This window comes from Eumetopias jubatus, unplaced genomic scaffold (assembly GCF_037043125.1).
Source record: "Eumetopias jubatus isolate StellerSeaLion01/CBP00866 unplaced genomic scaffold, mEumJub1_p1.0 scaffold_8, whole genome shotgun sequence".
In the NCBI taxonomy this organism is placed as follows: domain Eukaryota; kingdom Metazoa; phylum Chordata; class Mammalia; order Carnivora; family Otariidae; genus Eumetopias; species Eumetopias jubatus.
In genome coordinates, this window is record NW_028274814.1 from 47291809 (window position 1) to 47315347 (window position 23539).

General features: G+C 38.5%; 1 protein-coding gene across 1 annotated transcript; it reads right to left on the bottom strand.

Moving 5' to 3' along the window:
- Nucleotides 1-7718: 7718 nt before the first annotated feature.
- Nucleotides 7719-15996, bottom strand: LOC148163702 (early activation antigen CD69-like). The gene is made up of 5 exons (XM_088025553.1): nt 15900-15996; nt 15289-15381; nt 10927-11113; nt 9989-10096; nt 7719-7833 (listed from the first exon to the last, which is right to left on the bottom strand). The coding sequence occupies exons 1-5, from the start codon at nt 15964-15966 to the stop codon at nt 7719-7721; spliced, it is 570 nt and encodes a 189-aa protein (XP_087881679.1). The 5' UTR covers nt 15967-15996.
- Between the last annotated feature and the right edge of the window lie 7543 nt (nt 15997-23539).

Below are 23539 nucleotides of genomic sequence, written 5' to 3' on the forward strand. Positions count from 1 at the left end.
GTTTCATTCTTCTGCATGTGGCTGTCCAATTTTCCCAACACCATTTGTTGAAGAGACTGTCTTTTTTCCACTGGACATTCTTTCCTGCTTTGTCAAAGATAAGTTGACCATAAAGTTGAGGGTCCATTTCTGGGCTCTCGATTCTGTTCCATTGATCTATGTGTCTGTTTTTGTGCCAGTACCATACTGTCTTGATGATGACAGCTTTGTAATAGAGCTGGAAGTCCGGAATTGTGATGCCGCCAGCTTTGCTTTTCTTTTTCAATATTCCTCTGGCTATTCGGGGTCTCTTCTGGTTCCATACAAATTTTAGGATTATTTGTTCCATTTCTTTGAAAAAAAGTGGATGGTATTTTGATGGGGATTGCATTGAATGTGTAGATTGCTCTAGGTAGCATTGACATCTTCACAATGTTGGTTCTTCCAATCCATGAGCATGGAACGTTTTTCCATTTCTTTGTGTCTTCTTCAATTTCTTTCCTGAGTATTTTATAGTTTTCTGAGTACAGATCCTTTGCCTCTTTGGTTAAATTTATTCCTAGGCATCTAATGGTTTTGGGTGCATTTGTGAATGGGATCGACTCCTTGATTTGTCTCTCTTCTGTCTTGTTGTTGGTGTATAGGAATGCCACTGATTTCTGTGCATTGATTTTATAGCCTGCTACTTTACTGAATTCCTGTATGAATTCTAGCAGTTTTTGGGTGGAGTCTTTTGGGTTTTCCACATATAGTATCATATCATCTGCAAAGAGGGAGAGTTTGACTTCCTCTTTGCCGATTTGGATGCATTTGATTTCTTTTTGTTGTCTGATTGCTGTGGCTAGGACTTCTAATACTATGTTGAAGAGCAGTGGTGAGAGTGGACATCCCTGCCGCGTTCCTGACCTTAGGGGAAAAGCTCTCAGCTTTTCCCCATTGAGAATGATATTCGCTGTAGGTTTTTCGTAGATGGCTTTTATGATATTGAGGTATGTACCCTCTATCCCTATACTCTGAAGAGTTTTGATCAAGAAAGGATGCTGTACTTTGTCAAATGCTTTTTCTGCATCTATTGAGAGGATCATATGATTCTTGTTCTTTCTTTTGTTAATGTATTGTATCACGTTGATTGATTTGCAGATGTTGAACCAGCCTTGCAGCCCAGGGATAAATCCCACTTGGTCGTGGTGAATAATCCTTTTAATGTACTGTTGGATCCTATTGGCTAGTATTTTGGTGAGAATTTTTGCATCCATGTTCATCAAGGATATTGGTCTGTAATTGTCCTTTTTGATGGGATCTTTGTCTGGTTTTGGGATCAAGGTAATGGTGGCCTCATAAAATGAATTTGGAAGTTTTCCTTCCATTTCTATTTTTTGGAACAGTTTCAGGAGAATAGGTATTAATTCTTCTTTAAATGTCTGATAGAATTCCCCTGGGAAGCCATCTGGCCCTGGGCTTTTGTTTCTTGGGAGATTTTAGATGACTGCTTCAATTTCCTTAGTGGTTATAGGTCTGTTCAGGTTTTCTATTTCTTCCTGGTTCAGTTTTGGTAGTTGATACATCTCTAGGAATGCACCCATTTCTTCCAGGTTATCTAATTTGCTGGCATAGAGTTGCTCGTAATATGTTCTTATAATTGTTTGTATTTCTTTGGTGTTGGTTGTGATCTCTCCTCTTTCATTCATGATTTTGTTGATTTGGGTCATTTCTCTTTTCTTTTTGATCAGTCTGGCCAGGGGTTTATCAATCTTGTTAATTCTTTCAAAGAACCAGCTCCTAGTTTCGTTGATCTGTTCTACTGTTCTTTTGGTTTCTATTTCATTGATTTCTGCTCTGATCTTTATTATTTCTCTTCTCCTGCTGGGTTTAGGCTTTATTTGCTGTTCTTTTTCCAGCTCCTTTAGGTGTAGGGTTAGATTGTGTATTTGAGACCTTTCTTGTTTCTTGAGAAAGGCTTGTATTGCTATATACTTTCCTCTCAGGACTGCCTTTGCTGTATCCCAAAGATTTTGGACAGTTGTGTTTTCATTTTCATTGGTTTCCATAAATTTTTTTAATTCTTCTTTAATTTCCTGGTTGACCCATTAATTCTTTAGTAGGATGCTCTTTAGCCTCCATGTATTTGAGTTCTTTCCGACTTTCCTCTTGTGATTGAGTTCTAGTTTCAAAGCATTGTGGTCTGAAAATATGCAGGGAATGATCCCAATCTTTTGGTACCGGTTGAGACCTGATTTGTGACCTAGGATGTGATCAATTCTGGAGAATGTTCCATGGGCACTAGAGAAGAATGTGTATTCCGTTGCTTTGGGATGGAATGTTCTGAATATGTCTGTGAAGTCCATTTGGTCCAGTGTGTCATTTAAAGTCTTTATTTCCTTGTTGATCTTTTGCTTAGATGATCTGTCCATTTCAGTCAGGGGGGTGTTAAAGTCCCCCACTATTATCGTATTGTTGTCAATGTGTTTCTTTGCTTTTGTTATTAATTGCCTTATATAATTGGCTGCTCCCATGTTCGGGGCATAGATATTTACAATTGTTAGATCTTCTTGTTGGATAGACCCTTTAAGTATAAGTATAAGTATAAGTATAAGTATAAGAATATAGTGTCCTTCCTCATCTCTTATTACAGTCTTTGTTTTAAAATCTAGTTTGTCTGACATAAGGATTGCCACCCCAGCTTTCTTTTGGTGTCCATTAGCATGGTAAATGGTTTTCCACCCCCTCACTTTCAATGTGGGGGTGTCTTTGGGTCTAAAATGAGTCTCTTGCAGACAGCATATGGATGGGTCTTGTTTTTTAATCCAATCTGATAGCCTGTGTCTTTTGATTGGGGCATTGAGCCCATTTACATTCAGGGTAACTATTGAAAGGTATGAATTTAGTGCCATTGTATTGCCTGTAAGGTGACTGTTACTGTATGTTGTCTGTGTTCGTTTCTGATCTTTGCTGCTTTTAGGCTCTCTCTTTGCTTAGAGGACCCCTTTCAATCTTTCTTGGAGGGCTGGTTTCGTGTTTGCAAATTCCTTTAGTTTTTGTTTGTTCTGGAAGCTTTTTATCTCTCCTTCTATTTTCAATGACAGCCTAGCTGGATATATTATTCTTGGCTGCATATTTTTCTCGTTTAGTGCTCTGAAGATATCTTGCCAGTCCTTTCTGGCCTGCCAGGTCTCTGTGGATAGGTCTGTTGCCAATCTAATATTTTTACCATTGTAGGTTACATATCTCTTCTCCCGAGCTGCTTTCAGGATTTTCTCTTTGTCTCTGAGACTCGTAAGTTTTACTATTAGATGTCGGGGTGTTGACCTATTTTTATTGATTTTGAGAGGGGTTCTCTGTGCCTCCTGGATTTTGATGCCTGTTTCCTTCCTCACATTAGGGAAGTTCTCTGCTATTATTTGCTCCAATATACTTTCTGCCTCTCTCTCTCTTTCTTCTTCTTCTGGGATCCCAATTATTCTAATGTTGTTTCGTCTTATCAAATCACTTATCTCTCGAATTCTGCCCTCGTGATCCTGTAGTTGTTTCTCCCTCTTTTTCTTAGCCTCTTTACTTTCCATCATTTGGTCTTCTATATCACTAATTCTCTCTTCTGCCTCATTTATCCTAGCATTTAGTGCCCCCATTTTTGATTGCACCTCATCAATAGCCTTTTTGATTTCGACTTGGTTAGATTTTAGTTCTTTTATTTCTCCAGAAAGGCTTCTGTAATAACTTCCACGCTTTTTTCAAGCCCAGCTATTATCTTTAAAGTCATGATTCTGAACTCTAGGTCCGACATCGTACTAATGTCCGTATTGAGTAGGTCCCTGGCTGACGGTACTCCCTCTTGTTCTTTTTGCTGAGGTGATTTCTTTCGTCTTGTCATTTTGTCCAGAGGAGAATAGATGAATGAGAGAACAAAATGCTAACAGGTTTACAACGTCCCCAGCAAATATATTGTATACAAATCAGAAAAGACCTGAAACCAGGGGAAAGAAAGGGAAAGAAAGAAAAAATTAAGAGAAAAAAAAAAGATAAAAACAAAAACAGAACAATACAAAAAGAAGCAGAATGTGATCAAATATGATCAGGCTAGTGCATAGATCAGTGCCACACACTAGATTTTGGGCGTATTTTGGTCTGTTAGAAAAAAGTGCCTCCTAAAATTTTAAAGGAAGAAAGACATATATGTACAAAATAAGGGTTGATACAATGAAGGGATAGAAGATGACTGTAAAGATGAAAATTATAAAAGATTTTATAAAAGGAATTGATAAGAAGTTGTTTGAAAAAAGAAAGAAGATTTAAAAAAAAAAGAAAAAAGGGAGAGAATGTGATTAGGCAGGAGACTAGAACAGAACCATACACTAGTGATTTAGGGTGTATTTTTATCTGTTAGAAGAAACTGTATCTCAAAATTTTAGAGAGAACGACTTATATATATATGCCAAAAATAAGGGTAACTACTATGAAGGGATAAAATATGACTCTAAAAATGAAAAATAAATTTTTTTTTTTTAAAAAGAGATTGATAAGATGTTGGTTGAAAAAAGGAAAAAGAAAAAGAAAAAAAAACAGTTAACAAAAATTAACTTTGATGAACTAATGAATCATGGTAAAAAAAAAGCCATGAATTCTATGTGCAGTATTCCCCTAGCGCTGGAGTTCTCCCGTTCTCCTTGATCGGTAAACTTGGTCTTGGCTTGCTGGCTGTTCGTGCTGATCTTCTGGGAGAGGGGCCTGTTGCTGTGGTTTCCAAATGTCTTTGCCGGAGGCTGAACTGCCCCGCCCTTGTCGGTCCAGGCTAAGCAAGCTGCTCGGGTTTGATCTCAGGAGCTTTTGTTCCCTGCAAGCTCTCCGTACAGCCTTGGAGGACCAGGGCAAAAATGGTGGCCTCCCAATCTCCACCCGGGGGAGCTGAAAACTCGGGGCCCCGCTCCTCAGTGCGCCCCCAGAGAAAAGCAGTCACTCCCTTGTCCCCGGTCTCCGGCCGCACTCCGTGCTCACCCGGCCTGTGACCGAGCGTTTGTATCTCTGGCACCCGACCCCGTGTGGAGTCTCCAAACCCAGCAGATCCCTGCGGTGCGCTCCTGCGCCGCTCCTCCCCAGGAAGGAAGGGGAGTCTCCCCGGCTCTGCCGCTTGTTGGGTCCCTGCTGCAGGGGCAGTGGCCCGACTGGGCCGCGGATCACAGTTTATGGCAACCCCAAGCTGAGAGCCCACACCTCAGCTCCATCTCTGCAGCTGGCTTACCCGCTCTGATACCTGGGAGCTCTGCTGCACTCAGGCTCCCCCGGTCTTTCTGTGACCCCAAGGGTCCTGAGACCCCACTGTCCCGCGAGGGTTCCACCCCCGCTTAGCCACTGGAGCGAAGTCCCTCAGCGGAGCCGACTTCTAAAAGGTCCGATTTTGTGCTCCGCGGCTCTAGCACTTGCCAGAAGCGGCCGGCGGAGGCCCCTCCCCCGCCGTCTATCCTCCCGAATATCGCCTTGGATTCACTTCTCCGCACGTCCTACCTTCCAGTAAGTGGTCGCTTCTCTGTTCAGAGAGTTGTTGCTACTCTCCTCTTTGATCTCCTGTTGAGTTCGTAGGTGTTCAGAATGGTTTGATCCCTATTCAGCTGAATTCCTGAGACCAGACGAAATCTAGGTCTCCTACTCCTCCGCCATCTTGCTCCGCCCCCCCGGAAATGAAGACTTTCAATGACACACTGGACCAAATGGACTTCACAGATATATTCAGAACATTCCATCCCAAAGCAACAGAATACACATTCTTTAGTGTCCATGGAACATTCTCCAGAATAGATCACATCCTAGGTCACAAATCAGATCTCAACCGGTCCCAAAAGATTGGGATCATTCCCTGCCTATTTTCAGACCACAGTGCTTTGAAGCTAGAACTCAATCACAAGAGCGAAGTCGGAAAGAACTCAAATACATGGAGGCTAAAGAGCATCCTACTAAAGAATTAATGGGTCAACCAGGAAATTAAAGAAGAATTAAAAAAATTTATGGAAACCAATGAAATTGAAAACACAACTGTCCAAAATCTTTGGGATACAGCAAAGGCAGTCCTGAGAGGAAAGTATATAGCAATACAAGCCTTTCTCAAGAAACAAGAAAGGTCTCAAATACACAATCTAACCCTACACCTAAAGGAGCTGGAGAAAGAACAGCAAATAAAGCCTAAACCCAGCAGGAGAAGAGAAATAATAAAGATCAGAGCAGAAATCAATGAAATAGAAACCAAAAGAACAGTAGAACAGATCAACAAAACAAGGAGTTGGTTCTTTGAAAGAATTAACAAGATTGATAAACCCCTGGCCAGACTGATCAAAAAGAAAAGAGAAAGGACCCAAATCAACAAAATCATGAATGAAAGAGGAGAGATCACAACCAACACCAAAGAAATACAAACAATTATAAGAACATATTATGAGCAACTCTATGCCAGCAAATTAGATAATCTGGAAGAAATGGTGCCTTCCTAGAGATGTATCAACTACCAAAACTGAACCAGGAAGAAATAGAAAACTGAACAGACCTATAACCACTAAGGAAATTGAAGCAGTCATCAAAAATCTCCCAACAAACAAAAGCCCAGGGCCAGATGGCTTCCCAGGGCGATTCTACCAAACATTTCAAGAAGAATTAATACCTATTCTTCTGAAATTGTTCCAAAAAATAGAAATGGAAGGAAAACTTCCAAACTCGTTTTATGAGGCCAGCATTACCTTGATCCCGAAACCAGACAAAGTCCCCATCAAAAAGGAGAATTACAGACCAATATCCTTGATGAACACGAATGCAAAAATTCTAAATAATCTTTCATTTGCTCATTATTTAAGAAAAATTGAGATGAAGTATTCTCAAAAGAAAATTTTGTAAATGCAAAAATATAGGCTAAAATATTAAATATTAAAATGTGCACAGATTTTTAATGAAAACTAGATGTAGACCCTCACCCTCGCTCAGTCCCTCGGATTCCTATTTAAATGTTATCCGGGATCTAAATCCCACAGCTTTGTGAAAGACGAGAGAAATCTCCATGATTTCTTCAAGTTACCAGGGCTTCTTTCCTCACATTCTACTCTTTCTCTAAGTACTCATATTTTGCTCACCATGACTCATATCCCAAAGCCTGATTCCTTCAGTGGTTTCAACAACAACAAATCCATGTTATGTAATTCTTAAGCTCAGTAGCTTGAAAGAAGATCTAAGAAACTGTGAAATATTGTACAAATTTATTTTCAGGGGATTTGGTCTTTGACGGTGATGCAAAGTAAGAAATCCTAATTAATCTCTGAATACTTCTCCCATGACCTTCCTTCAAATTCTAAATGAGCTACATACCATGGAGGCTGAGTGGAAGACACAGTGCTCACCTCATGCTTCATCTCTCATCTCTTGTAGGCAGATTTAATTTAATTTCAGATAGAGGAATCTTTCACTCCTTTCTCTTTACCCTCCAATCTGTTCCACTGAGCATGCTGTTGAATCAGTTGTTAGCAAGACCACTATTAAACCCTTAGGCTTAGACACACCAATTTATGTGGCTAAGCCACATCATATAAAAATTCAGTTTAGTTTGACTTCTTAGATAAGTTATTAAAATGAAGATAGAAGTCACTTAAAATTTTATTGAGCAACTTAAAAAATATGGCTGATGGGAAGCAAAATGTATCCATATTAATTTATAATGCACAAAAAAGATAGTCTTTCTTTAATTACTTTATTTACTTTATTATGAGGGACCTTTAAGGACAAAGGGATTCTCTGCTGCATATATAATTTATTGCATCATCACAACTGGCACTGCTTATGCCCTTCTTAAACATGAAGGCACACGTTCCATTTCCTTCAATATTAAACCTGGAACAAAATAAGAAGGTTAATTATTTACCAAACCTCATGAAAAATAACTATGCACAGCCTGAAACAAGAAACTTTGGTGACCATGTTTCGAAATGTGCAATGAAAAAGGAGTAGAGGGAGTGACGTGAACTGCTTCTCTCCTCTTCAGCCTCCAAACTTCAGGATGGTGGTGTGGGAAGAAACAAACACCAAGGAACTTCACTGCAGAACAAAGAATTCTGGAATTTGATGCTGTTTTATACTGTAGTAAACATTGAAAAATCACTTTGTGAAGGATTAGATTCTTCCTTTTATACATAAGAATAAAAATAAGAAAAAAAAGTATATTGAGCCATTAAAGATCAGATACAGGGAGAGTATAACTGAAATTTTATTGACCCTCACTTACCCCCCCCCCACACATTTAAAAAATTGGTCTAAAGGCTGAAGTAGATGTTAACTCATCTATATTTTGAAACCATTGGTATAGTAATACTGAAATAGGTATTCTTCACTTGATGAACTAAGAAACATGTAAATAATCATAAATAAAATATCTAGAAAGGATTTCCTAAATTCCTTTCTTAGGTCATATAAAACATATGAAATTGAAAATTTTAAATGAGGAAAAGAAAAATAGAATGTTGAGTTACAATGGGTTTCTGGTTATATGGCAATTAAAATGCTTTTATCACTTCAATTTTGGGGAACTTTGTAGCACTGGTGTACACTTTCCCAACTTTTAGGGTACCTTCAAAATTTTATCCTGTGTATTTCCAAAATATATGCCCATTTCTGTGTCTACCCTAGTGCCAACTGTGATGGGCTTATTTATGTTCCCCCAAAATTCAGATGTTTAAGACCTAACCCCTAGCAGCTCAGAATATAACCATATTAAGAGATAAAGTGTTTCAAGAGGTGATTGAGTCAAAATGAGGTCTTTAGAGCCCTAATCCAATATTATTGGTGTCCTCATAAGAGAAATTTGAACAAGATAGGCATGTGCACAGAGGGAAGACCATGTGAAGAAACAGAAGGAGAAGATGACCATCTACAACCCAAGGAGAGAGGACTCAGAGGAAATCAACCCTCCTGACACCTTCATCTGGGATTTCTGGTCTTTAGAACTGTTGTTTACACTGCCTAGTCTGTGATATTTGCTACAGTAGGCTTAGCAAATTAATACACCATCTTTAACCAACTTCTAGTTTTACTTCTTCCTCATCTTTTATTTTTAAGTGGGACTATATATAATATATAATATCATAGTAAACTGCCAATATTTTCTCTAAAGAAAATATATAATAAATATATAAAAATATATATTAGGTTTGGTAGTCAGAAAGTTTAATTTATGTCATACTTTTTCTTATATTTTTCAAAATTGGTTATATTATTATCCTTAAATCATTGTGTATTTTCACCCCAAACTGGGTATAAATACAATGATAACAGAAGTCTATTTTTAGAAAGTCCTGCTATTTCTTTATCAGGTCATATGCCTCATATAATATCTAGCACAGAATTAATAGATGTTAAATAAATTGTAGCTAGACGTTCCCTTCACAGGGAACTCAATATTTTTTCTTTTCCTTTCTCCTCTCTGAAGTTGGAAAAAGTCAAATGTTTCAAAAACAAAAATGGAGTGGAGGGGTATAATCAGTTCTTCAAGCTAAGGAACACAGAGAAGTTTGAAAATTTTAAATAAAGATCACCTAGAGCATACATTTTCTCTTTCTCACTCATTCCCTTCTGTATCAGGCCACCAGTGCGTACACTTGTTTCAAGTGTGTACGCTTGAGTACACTTTGTCAGACTCCCCTATAAATGACAGTCCAAAGCAACAACAAACAAACAAATAGAGGTAAAACCCCAAGTGGAAAGAGGCAAGGATCAAACTAATTAGATTTTTATATAGTCTCAGATAAAAAGAACACTTGTGGTACACATGTGGTAGATGCAGTCCAACTTACCATATAGAAGTAGATGTTGATATTTGATGCCAAACCCTCACTAAGGGCTATATATTTGTTTGAAGGTTCTCTTTGGTATCTATATATATTGGCAGTCTTTGGGGGAGATAATGTGGAGGAAACCATAGGGGTAGCTGCTTATAGACTTAGAATCCTTACCATGCTTAACACACTTAATAATAAATGTTATTAAGTCTTACCAATTATTGAATGCATCTCCATTTGCCCACATCCAGGGTGCGCTTGCATTTGGCTTCTTTAGTCCAATCCAATATGAAGAAGGTCCCAGATAGGGCATCAAAGATTCCCGTTTTGAAACAGAGGGTGCTGTAATGGATCTCTCTTAGTTTTCTCATTCTCATTCTCCAGCGCTATGGTCCTTCTTTTGGCCCATTATTCTCTTGCTAGGGTTATTGCAATAGCCTGTAACATGGCACTCTACTTTTATATTTGCCACTCACTAGCTCATCACAGCAAAGAAAATGATTCTTTTAAAGTTTAAGTCAGATCATGTCTCACTTTTGTTCATGGTTTTGCAATATTTCCCTATTTTACTCGGAGGAAAACCAAAGTATTTACTATAGCCTCCAAGACCCTAATCATCTGCATTTTTCACTCACTCCCTCCTTCTATGCACATTGGCTGATTTTTTGTTTGTTTGTTTGTTCCTTGAATACCAGGCATATACCTACTGTAAGGTCCATGTTCCAGATGTTTCTTCTTCCTGGGAAGCTTATCCCCCAGATATTCCTCTAACTCTCTTTTCTACTCTACAGTTTTTCTCAGTGTCTTCATCTCACTAAGACTATCTTACTTGCAGCCTACCCACTTAGAACACTCAGAATATCTCTTATCCTTATCTATATCATCTATATCATGCATATCTATATCAAATACCCACATATACATAAATCACATATATGTATATCAGAATTTACTAACTTCTAATATACTATATAATTTACATATTTGTTATCATTATTTTTCATTCCCTGTCTCTTCCTTTGGGGTGTAAGCTCTATAAAGGCAAAGATCTTTGTTCGGTTGGCTGATATACCACACCCTTGAAACATATCTGTCATATAATAGCTACTCAATAAATTAAACGTGATTTATATTGCAAAGGAGAAATCTAACCACTTCATTCTCAGAGTTGAATATGGCCAGAGATCCACGATAGGCTATGCAGTTTGCTTGGCCATCTAGCCAAGATTTTTCATGTTCAGATTGAAAGAAGCAATTATTATTGATTTGGTTCCAGCCTTGTGGACATATAGTTTCATCCTCAGGGCATGTATTGTCTTTAAATATCCTTGGATTTTTAACTAAAATTAACACAGTAGTAGAAAAAAAATGAAGAAAGTATAAGAGAAAGGAAGAGTCTTACCTTCACAATAAAAGATATATTTCAGACTGAGAAAATGTATCTTACTTCCATATTCAATTCAAATGATTTAACTTCAAACGTCAACTCAGAAAAAGAAAAGATCAAGAACATAGCATGAAAGAAATCTGCATTGAAGAATGCAAGTGTATGCATTATTTAATGTAGCAACAGTAGACAAACAAAAAACCTCAATCTTCTCTAGCCAGTTTCCTCCCATTTTTTTTATACTATTGGCATTTTCTCTATTCATCCATTTCCTTTCCTATAATTTACTAAGGTGCCTGGGACATGTCTACTGTAAATAAACCAATTGTCTGTTTCCATAACCTCAGAGGGCTGGCTTCCTATTGCTGGCTTAATTAAGGCTACATGGTCTTTCAAGAACAGCTTTTCCCTAGAAGCTGAAGTTGTTCATTTGTTTTTAAACACAAAACAATGCAAGGAAAAAAGTTTGGAATTTTACTACCTTTCTGTTATCCACTTTTTACTTTCCAACTTACTGCAATTAGACAGATGAAGTTACTTGTTAAGGTATAGCCCTGAGGAAAACGAGGCTCACCAAAAGGACACCTCTTCACAGTTGAAATAAATGACTAGTTCATAGTCAAGCCTATGAATGAGAGAATCTTCAAATGATACAAGAAACCAGCAGTGTATGACTATTCACATGAGCCCTGGTATAAAAGCCAAGTGGAAAAATCAGGTCACCAAAATTATCTGAAACTATCAAGTTCAAAATGATTTTAAAGTTTCAAGTTTAAATAAATAGTCAGTACAAAACTCAAGTATTTGGTTCAGAACTTGGATTATGAGAAAACCAAGTTTTGTCATTCATTCATTCGTTCATTCAATCATTCGACAACTACCATTTGAGCTACTATCATGTGCCAGATATTTCTGCAGGTCTAGAAATACAACATTGTATATAACATACCAAAAAAATCCTTGTTTTTATGAGACTTGCATGTCTAATAAATTACAAGTCTGTCATAAAATATATCAGAGTAAAGGGCATTAAGATTATTGGTGGAGAGTCTTGTAATTTTAATGCAGTAACCAAGGTAAGATTCAACCAGAGGGTGATTTTACCAAAACCTGAAGGTAGTGAACTAGTGAGGGATATGCACGTACAGGGGAAGATCTTCCATAGCAAAGGGAAGAAACAGTACAAAGGACCAAAGTGAAGTGCCTGGCTTGTTCACAAATAATGAAGATCTTTGTATGACTGAAGAAGCTTGAGTGAAGGGGCAAGTGGTAGGAGATGAGATCACAAAAGTAATTGGGTGACTGGATCCAACAGAGCCTTGTAGACCATCGACAAAATTTTAGTATTATTCCAAGTGAAAGAACAACCATTGCAGAATTTTAAACAGGTATGATTTGTTTTTGAAAATTTGTTTAAAATATATTCTAGAAGTGTACTGTCCAGTATGGTAGCCACTAGCTACACATGGCCATCGATCCTTTGAAATATGGCTAATCCAACTCCAAATGTCCTATAAATATAAGATACACACTGAATATCAAAAACTTAGTACAAAAAAACTTAAAAATATCATTAATAACATATTGATACATGATGAAATGATAATATATTGACTATACTGATACTAACCTAAAACTGTCAGGAGGCAATAACTAAGCAAAAGCATTTTTTTTAATCAAAGAATTGCAATTCAGAGTATATAGATTCGAGTGGCAATCCAAATAGCATCCCACTAGGGAGCAAAAGTCAGGGGTTTTTAAAGACAAAAAGGGAAGGTTTGTATATATTGTTTACAAAGAATTTTGATTGGTGCAGGTAGCAGAAAACTAATCTTGGCTAAGCATAATTGGTGGCTAAGGCTTTCAGTGAGCAAAAGTCCATTAGTGTAGCAAATCGCAGGAGTTCTTGCAGAGCCCTTGGAATATTTGGGGTTTGGCCTGGTTCAAAAGTTCAGGAGGACGTGCATCTTAATGGCCTCCTGGATACATTTTAAAACACCTTGACATAAATGACTCCATTTTATTTTATTTTTCACACTGGGTTAAATAAAAAATACAATGAAAACTATTTTCATTTGTTTTTTACTTTCTCAGTGTAGCTTCTAAAATATAAATGACATTTGTGGCTCACAGTTTTTCATTGGACAACTTTGCTTTAAGAGGTAAAGGGTGGAAGAGGGAAGAACATTTAGAAAAGAGGATGTTGGCTAGGTACAGAGTGGTAACAGTAGAAGTGGTGAAAAGTACACAAATTCTATTTTGAAAGACCAGGAAGAACTTGCTGATAATGGGGTGGGGGGAAGGTATGAGTGGGGAAAGAAGTCAAATATGACTATAAGGTTGGTTTGAAAATTGGAAAGACAAAGTTGCTATTTCCTAACATACGGAAGACCACAGATAGAAGGCGTTATAAGAGAGAGCCAGACTAAGATTTCAGCTTGGACAATGTTGTGTTTGAGAAGTTTATTAGACAGTCCACTAGGTGGATTTAAAAAATTTGGAATTCAGAGAAGAGACCCAGATTGGAGATGTGTATTTGGAGGTCATCAGAATTTATGTGACAAACTTGTAAGCATGGTTCAGATTGCCAAGGGTGGATAAAGAAGGGACCTGCTCAGGGACTGAGCTCCAGGGCACCCCAAAGTTAAGACATCAGGGAGAAAAGAAAGAATAAGAAAAGGAAAGCTGGAAGAAGTAACAAGTTAGGTAGAAAGCAAACCACTGGAGAATGGTGTCTTGGAAGACAAATGAAGAAATTATTTCCTGAAGGAGAAATTGTTGAATGCTGCAAAGTTCAGTAAGATGAAAACTGAGAATGCACTGGATTTAGCAATACGGAAGTTGCCAATGAACTTGAAAGACAAATTAGGTAGACGAAAAAGGAAGTGGAGCCTGATCAGAGTAGATTAACAGAAAATGGGAAGATAGAAATTAGAAAAACTTAGCAAAAAATTTTTTTTCAAGGAGGTTGCTGTAACAGAAGAAAAAGGAAATTGATAGCTAAGAAAAGAGTGAGGGCTGATCAATTTTTTTTTTTAAGGTAGAAGAGATATCACCATAATGTACCACTGATGGGGATGTTTCAGTTGAGAATGGAAAAACTATAATGTAGGAGAGAGACAGGAATATTATTATAGTCATATAACTGATCAGGTGAGAGGCTATAGAAACTAGTGCAGAACATGAATACTCTATCTACAGTACCAGGATGCTAGACAGAGTATATTATGGGGAAAGAGAGAGGTAAGAAAGTAGATGTGGTCATGAGAATATTTATAAGTTTTCTAGTAATTGTTATAATTTATGAGGTAAAATTGAAAGCAAAAATATAGACCTGAGAGTGAAGACGAAGAAAGAGGCATTAAAGTTCTGGAGAAAAAGGAGAAAGTATAAAATAATCATCTATGGGAGTAAGAGAGTTAATGCACTAGGGAAAGGTGGTACAGGTGCTAGTCCCCACCCCACTTCTTTTGAACTCTTATCACATTTAGACCTGCTGTGATTCTCTGACACTCCTGTTCTTTCTTTCATCTAAGGCACTCTCTCATAAATGCCTACTTGACCTTAAGGTTCAGCACAAATACCTTTCTCTTCACAAAGTTTTGCTTGACTACCAAAAGCAGACTTATAATCTCCTCTTCCTCTTCAAATTGAACATACTTCTATTTAGCAATTATTTTATTGTTACTGTTTCCTTACATGCTTGTTTCTTCTGTCAAAGATTGATTCCTTTCAGGCCAAAATCCCTCCTCTTTTTTTTTTTTTTTCATTTTGGTAGCATCATCACCTAATACTATACCCAAAGTTTAATAAATATTAAAAGAATAATCTTTCTACAGCGTGCCTGGCTGGCTCAGTCAGTAAAGCATGCAACCCTTCATCTCAGGGTTATGGGTTCGAGTCCCATCTTGGGTGTAGAGATTACTTTAATAAATAAACTTTAAAAGATTATTCTTTCTAGAAGGTAAAACAGGTGACTAGCTTTGTAAAGCAATTAGATGCTCTGGCAGGGAGAATGCTTTCTGATTCTAATTATTCAATGTTAGGGAAGAACAGGCTAGTCATTGGTATCAGACTGAAGCAATGATAATACAATTAACATATTTTAAGCAGAAATTGGTTACTTACATTTTCTAGGAAATCCTAACATTGCCCAAAGAAGAAAAGCGATGCCTCCACATATCATACTTGACATGACTAGCATTTTCTTCGTTACTATACCTAAGGAAGATGCATGCCATTGTTTATATTCTAGAGGAAAAACAACAAACAAACAGAAAACTCAAGTAAGATTTACCTTTTTCTCTATCTTCTATATGTGCTACTCTTCACAATACTAGCGATTAATATCGGGAAAGTGAGAAAAGGTACTCAGAGCTAACTTCTCAGCAGCAAGAGTCTCAAACATGCTTTGGCTCCACTTTTTAGTGTCATTTCTGAAAACTATTTGACTTACTCAGTTTTCTTACCTTGGGCCCAGAATAGAAAACCAAACTTCATCCAGAGGGTTTTTTATTGCTGCCTCTTCCAAGGGGGAAAAATCTGGTGGAGAGGGGTAGATCCATCATTTCTTTGAAGTCTTTGTTTTATTAATGAATACTGCTTTTATTTAAGGGCATATTATGGACAATTGAAAACAAAAGTGCTGAGGACACAAACTGGGATCAAGAAAGCATGCTAGGAGAGTCATGGGAGGCTTAGTTTCTGTACCCAAGGACAATCTCTGTGCCCCCCATTACCTGGCCTCTTGACATTCTGATCCACAGCCTCCATCCCATCCCTGTTCTCAATCCCTTCGCTCTCCATCTCCAAAGCTCATGGACAAGGCTCTTCTGTTACGAGGCTGGAACAGTAACGGCTTCCAGGCAAGCACCAACGGCTACCCTTGTCCCAGGGGTGTGGGCTCAATAGCCTGGGATTGCCCAGACCACAGAGACGACTCTGAGAATTCAGTCTCTGATTGGCTCCTTACCTCCCACTTGCCAACTGCTCAAAGCCGAGTAGGGAGAGGCCCATACTCCTCATTTTGGGCGCCTTGCTGTGTAGTAACCTGTAATATGGAGCTAGTATCTTTTTTATGCTTTCTCAAACCTTCATACTTCTAAGTTTGAATGGGCTTTCAACATTTTATTTTTTGTATTTGGAATGTCATGAAATATCTCTGAGAATCCCTTTTATGTAATAATTTTTTGTGGATATAACTTCTCCGGGACATCGCCATCCTTTTCATCACAACCACGTCCCTTATTTTTGTTGATGATTGCCTTCAAAATTCCTCTGGCTACATATCTAGAGTCTCTTCAAAAGTAGAAGTATCAATATACTCATGATCAGCTATTCCTTTCTACTTGTCTATTTTCTTTCTTTTTTTTTTAAAGATTTTATTTATTCATTTGAGAGAGACAGACAGACAGAGAGAGCACAAGCATGGGGAGAGGCAGAGGGAGAGGGAAAAGCAGACTCCCTGATGAGCTAGGAGCCTGACGTGGGGCCTGATCCCAGGACCCTGAGATCATGACCTGAGCAGAAGGCAGAGGCTTAACCATTTGAGCCACCCAGGCACCCCCCTACTTGTCTGTTTTCTATCTGACGTTGACCTTCAGCATTATCACTTTTTGTTTCTTTGTTGCATTTTATTCATTATTGACCAGTTCCCTCTTTTGATATTTTACAAAAATAAGTATATTTTTGTAAAATATCACATGAATTTATTACTGTGAGATGAAGAGGTAACATAACTTTACACTTAATTGTCTATGCACACGAATCAATAATTGACAGACTTACAAGAATGTGACATGACTAGTCATTGATCACAATGCGTATCTGTTTTATATATAGTGACCTATAGGCCGAAAAACTAGCAGTGAAGTTTGTATTTTATACAATTAGAGTAAATATACTGTAAATATATTATAATTATGCATAAGTATACTGTAAAACTAAAATTTGAGACGTGTAGCTGGAGCATGGTGTCATTTAATTAAACCAGGGCAAATGAAATTTGTGCAATCAGATGAGGAAAAATAATGCACAATCACCCCCAACACATATATACATTCTCTTGCAAAGGTACAAATAAAAATAAAAATATATACACACACATATATAAACATACATCATGTACATATATGTTATGGGCTATTGGTGTACTTACAAAATTCATATGTTGAAACCCCCCAATGTGATGGTATGAGAAGATGAGACCTTTGAGAGGTAATTGGGTTTAGATGAGATAATGGGGGTAGAGCTCCCATAATGGAGTGTGTGTGTGTGTGTGTGTGTGTGTGTATTTCTTACTTACGTTTATTTTTGTCTACTCAGTCTGATGATTAGAGCATATTGAGGATTCATTGCTATAATGCAGACACTATGCTAAGTATTGGTGGGAATGTAAAATGGTGCAGCTGCTATGGAAAACAATATGGTGGTTCCTCAAAAAATTAACCATCGGATTGTTGTATGATCCAGTTATTCTATTTCTGGGTATACACTCTCAAAAAATTAAATGCAGGATTTTGAAGAGATATTTATAAACCTCATGTTCATAACAGCACTATTCACAATAGCCAAGAGGTGAAAGCATCCTAAGGATCCACTGACGGATGAATGAAGAAAATGTGATATATGCATACAATGGAATATTCCTCAGCTTTAAAAAGGCAGAAAATTCTGACAACATGGGTGAACCTTGACGACATAATGCTAAGTGAAATAAACCAGTCACGAAAAAACAAACACTGCATAACTCCACTTAAATGGGGGTCCTGACTAGTCAAATTCATAGAGACAAAAGTAGAATGATAGTTGCCAGGGACTGGGGGTAAGAGGACTTTTATTTTAAAGATTTATTTATTTATTTGAGAGACCGAGAATGAGAGAGAGAAAGTACATGAGAGGGGGAAGGGTTAGAGGGAGAAGCAGGCTCCTCGCTGAGCAGGGAGCCCGAAGCGGGACTCGATCCTGGGACTCCAGGATCATGACCTGAGCCGAAGGCAGTTGCTTAACCAACTGAGCCAGCCAGGCGCCCCGAGGACTTTTTGCTTAAGGGGTATAAAGTTTCAGTTTTGCAACCCGAGAAGAGTTCCAGAAACTGGTTGCACAACAATGTGAATGTACTTAACACTACTAAAACGGTACACTTCAAAACAGTTAAAACAGGAAATTTTATATATGTATATTTAGCCACATTTTTTAAGAATAGTATCCAAGAGGACTCTAAGCAATGACCCCCAAAAATGAGAAGTAAGAGAAGTATCTTCCAGCTCAAGAGAAATATCTCTGATGGGAAGTAAGAAACAGTTAAATAAGGTGATTTCTAAAAAAAAAAAAAGCCAAAAAAAAAACAAAACCCCACAAAATCACTCAGTAATGAAGCCATCAGCAGCACACAGCTGTGCTTATTTTTCTTCAGTTTTCTCTCCCCCATGGCAGGGCGGGGGTGGGGGGGTGTCGGGAAAAAAATACCACAACCCATTTTCTCATGGCTGAATTTTTCTTCTATTTATTTCATTAACTCTTCTTTAAGGAAGTGTTTTCAGATTTTTTCAGGATGTACTGTATATTTTAAACCCTTTTCTTCATTTTACTCATGTTTCTAGTATTTGATTTTGAGATGAGTTACTTCAGGATAAGTATTTAAATGTTTTAGATACAAAATAGAAAATATAAAACAATTATATTATTAATAGCAATATTTTGTGAAATTTGGAATCCAACTGCTTTGAATGTGGTAACCAAGAATATGGCGGCACAACGGGTGCTGGAGTGAGATTGGTAAAGAGAATGTTGCCAGGCAACAAACCTGACCAATGTCTAGTGGGTCACATGTAAATAGGATCTGGCTTGAGTTTGTTGCCTGGCAACATTTCCTTGGCCAATCTCACCTCCAGCAACCACTGCACTGAGCTTATGGAGTGCTTGCTCCCCACCAGATCCCCAGTTGCCTTGAGAAATGAATAAAGGTGGAGATGTTCACTACTGGATAAAACATTCTGGTACATAAGTACATATGCTTCTCTTAATCTCAGGAAACAAACTGAGGGTTGCTGGAGTGGTTGAGGGGGAGGGATGGGGTGGCTGGGTGATGGACACTGGGGAGGGTATGTGTTATGGTGAGCACTGTGAATTGTGTAAGACTGATGAATCACAGACCTGTACCTCTGAAACAAATAATACATTATATGTTAATAGAAAAAATAATAAATTTTTAAAATTTTTAAAAAGAATTAGAATGCCAAAAAAATACTATAAAAAAAAGTACGTATGCTTCAGTTTTGTACCATTTTATTCCACTTGCAGTGGCAGCCTGGATTTAGAAGTTTGTGCTATGAAGTTTCTTTTTCTAGCAAACTGACTTGGCAGACCTCTCAGTGGCTATGCGCCTGCTTCACTCAGTCAGTTCTCTGTGACTTCGTAAGGCCAGAGCTTAAAGTAGCGGGAAGCCATTCCATATACACAATGACTTTCCTGAGGCCTTTCAGTCATTTGGAAAATATTAGTTGGGCACCTAAATACTTGATTAAATTTGATGAAGAAACAAGGGACTGAGGAATGGGTAGGTCAACTGATAGGTGTGCCGAGGGGTGGTGAGAACATACTTCAGGGTGGGTGATCAGGATAAAGCTGCCTTCTCACTGAAAGAATTTTTGCAACCTATACATATTTGTCTCCATTTTTCTAGGCAACCCACTCCTTGGGCTTATGTATAGAGTTGACCAGAATTAGCAAATTAAAATATAGAATTCCCAGCTGGATTTGAATTTCAGATCAACAACAAATATTGCAAATACAACAAATGAAAACATGGCGTCAGGCATACTTACACTGAAAATAAACCATTTTTAATCCAAATTTCAAATTTAACTAGAGAGCTTACATTTTATCTTACATTTTATCTACTCAAGTCACATTTTTTCTCATCTTTTAAATTGGTAAGTGCTCCAGGGCTTGGTTTGGGGTTTTTCTTGATTCCCTACTTAGGCCTATCTGGAAACCCTTAGGTAGTGGTACAGCACAGGGACTGAAGATAGGAGAGGAATATGCAACAAAGGAAAGATAGATCGGTGTCCTTTCAAGGGCAGGAAGGACTAAAGAAAGGAAAAATGGGAAAAGACAACATGAGACCTGAAGAATCTAGTGCAGGCTGTTTATTTGGAAAGTGAAAGAAACGTTCATGAAGTGAGACAGGATGTGTGTCAAGCAAGTAGCCACTGGGAAGAATCAGTTTCATTCTGCAGAGCACGTCTGGCAGCCAGTGTAAATACTGTCAGTATGCTTCCCAGTCTTTCCCCCAGGAGTAGAGAAACATTTCTGTTTCGTTTGCAGCTGTAATGAGTCCACCGGTGGCCAGAGAGGGAGACTTTTGTTCCTTAGGGGAGACATTTCCAGATGGGACTTCATGTCATCTGCACGGTAACTTCTGTTCATCTCCCCCAATCTTTCATCACTTTCAAACTGTCAGCATCCCGTGACATCTGTAAAGTGTCTGCTGGTGGGTGTGATATATCCTGTGTCTGCAGCAATCAGGGGTTCTATGCTCTCATATAAACCCACAATCTACCTTTAGTAACTTGTTAAAAGCTTTACCCTAATACTTTATAATAGTTTATATGAGTTGAGCGTTTACCCCAGGTAAGCAAGCCCTGTCTCTTTCCTTAGATGTTAGCTTAGTCGACTGCCCTGTGACCTCAGAACTCTGAGGAGTTTCAGGGACATTATGAATTTGCATAGTAATAAAAGCAGAAGGACATACGTTCCCCGTTTTCTACATGCTAAGTGCAACTGAGTCTCTGCCTCCAGTGGCTGTTGTCCTAGTGATCCAGCCTTCACTGGATTTAAGTGTTCACTCAACTGCAGTGGAAAAAATGTCAGCCACACTTTAGAGTCAAGACGAGAAGGAGAGGAGAGGATTAACTCATCCAGTACGGGTTTGCTACAGGCTTAGCCCGTGTAAGTCTCCAAAGTGACTAGCTATAGCTGAGCACTTAAGACTATCAATTTGGATAGCATTTCCGAGTAAGGACTCACATGACATGTTCTGACGCATCTTCTGGTTACAGACATAAGGAGTGGGCTGGTGGTTTCTGTGGTGAAAAATACCAAGGCAGCAGCAGCGGGGAGAAGCAAGATTTCCCCGTGTTACAACATCATGACCAAAATGCTTAGCATATAGCCTTCCTTAATGCCAGCAAAAAAGCTGCTCCAGCCATGCACCTAAAACACCGCTGTGCAGCATCAGAATCTCCTACCTGGAGGGGCGCCTGGGTGGCTCAGTCAGTTAAGCATCTGGCTTCTACTCAGGTCATGATCTCGGGGTCCTGGGATGGAGCTCTGCCTGGAGCCCACCTGGAGCTGGCCTTCAGCCCCAAGTCTGGCTCCATGCTCAGCGGGGAGTCTGCTTAAAGATTCTTTCCCTCTGCCTCTCCCCCTGCTCAAACTCTCTCTGTCTCTCTTTCAAGTAAATAAAATCTTAAAAAAAAAGGGGGGGGCTCCTGGGTGGCTCAGTCGCTAAGAGTCTGCCTTCAGCTCGGGTCATGATCCCAGGGTCCTGGGATCAAGCCCCACGTCGGGCTCCCTGCTCCGCGGGGAGTCTGCTTCTCCCTCTCCCACCCCCCTTGCTTGTGTTCCCTCTCTCGTGTCTCTGTCAAATAAATAAATAAATAAAAATCTTAAAAAAAAAAAAAAAAGAATCTCCTACCTAGAGTCTGACACTCAGACCCACCTGATTGTTATGCATCACCCCATAGTGTGAGGAGTGAGAGGGAAGTTCAGCAACTGCTCTTGCTTCTGCATCTATAATACTGTCCATCATACATGTTGCTTCAGAAAAACCGGTGTAGATGTATTGCTTGACCATTAGGCCTTGGGCATATGCTCAGTAGGTTATATACGATGAGTGGCTGGGAGATTTCCATTTCTGGCCATAGAACTGTGGCCAGTATCACAGGAAGCCTCCTACAAGAAGATTGGTATAAAGGTTGAACAAATTAAAAAAAAAAAACCAACAAGGATGAAACTTGAGGGACTCCCAACTGATCGATGCTTACTGCTTTTATTGTACCTGCCTGCCAGGAAAACAAAAAACAAAAACAACCTTTTTGTAGAAAGATATCATTCATAATCTCAACTGTTTTTACATACAATATCTGACATTTGATAAAAAATTATGAGGCAGCCTAGAAAAAAAAAAAGACTAAATGGCAAAACACCAACTGACAAGCCAAATTAAAACAAACAAACAAACAAAAGACTGAGCTGCAAATGCTTTCAGATACTGATGGTATTGGAGAGGAAATCTGAAACGAAAATGTTAGAGTGTTCAAGTAAAGAGAAAAGTATAATTTCAGCAGCATGTAAATAATTCAAGAGTCAAATGAAAACTCTAGAACTGAAATAAGTAATAACTGAAATTAAAAATAACTTAATTAAGGATTAAGTGAGGGGGACCTGGGTGGCTCAGTCGGTTAAGTATCTGCCTTCGGCTCAGGTCATGGTCCCCGGGTCCTGGGATCGAGTTCCGCATCGGGCTCCCTGCTCAACAGGGAGCCTGCTTCTCCCTCTCCCATTCCCCGTGCTTGTGTTCCCTCTCTCGCTGTCTCTCTCTCTCTCTGTCAAATAAATAAAATAAAATCTTAAAAAAAAAATTAAGGATTAAGTGAGACCGAGATGGAATCTGAGAAATAAAAGTGTTCAAAAAGGAAGGAGTAGGGCCCAGAGAGCTGATAGAACATTACTTCTGGGTGTGTCTGTGAGGGTGTCTCCAGAGGAGATTAGCATTTGAATCAGTAGACTCAGTAAAGAAGTTTATCCTCACCATTCTAGGTGAACATGATCTAATTTATTAAGTTCCTGCGTAGAACAAAAAAAAGAGAGAGAGAGAGAGAGAGAGAGAGGAATGACAAATTCTCTCTCTTTCTCTCTGCTTGAACTGAGATGTCCATATTCTCCTATACTTGGACGTTGGAGCTACTGGTTCTCAGGCTTTCAGACTCAGACAGAGATTTATATAATTGGCCTCCCCCCTCCCCCATGCCCCTCCAACTTTCAATTCTCAGGCCTTAAAACTCAGACAATCATACCAACAAATTTCCTGGTTCTTCAACTTTCAGATGGCAGACCATAGGATTTCTTGACCTCCACAACCATGTAAACCAATTCTAATAATAAAAAGAATATATTTATATATATTCCATAATAATGATATATATATCATATATATATATATATTCCTTTGAGCCTATCCACATTGTACAAATTGTCCCTTTATTTTATTCTTTTCAAACTGCCCTTTTAATGTATAGACTTGTTTTTTGATCCTGATTGTGGGTCTTTTTTTTGAACCTGTGTATGTCACTGTCACTGTGGTCTCTCAACTCTT

What these genes read in the sequence shown, in the direction of transcription:
- LOC148163702 (XM_088025553.1), bottom strand. Translation starts at nt 15,966, where the DNA reads ATGGAGAGCGAAGGGATTGAGAACAGGGATGGGATGGAGGCTGTGGAT. An exon ending in GTTAGGATTTCCTAGAAAAT is followed by an intron (nt 11,114 to 15,288) that starts GTAAGTAACCAA and finishes TGTTAATTTTAG; the next exon opens with TTAAAAATCCAAGGATATTT. An exon ending in GGAGATGCATTCAATAATTG is followed by an intron (nt 7,834 to 9,988) that starts GTAAGACTTAAT and finishes ATTTTGTTCCAG; the next exon opens with GTTTAATATTGAAGGAAATG.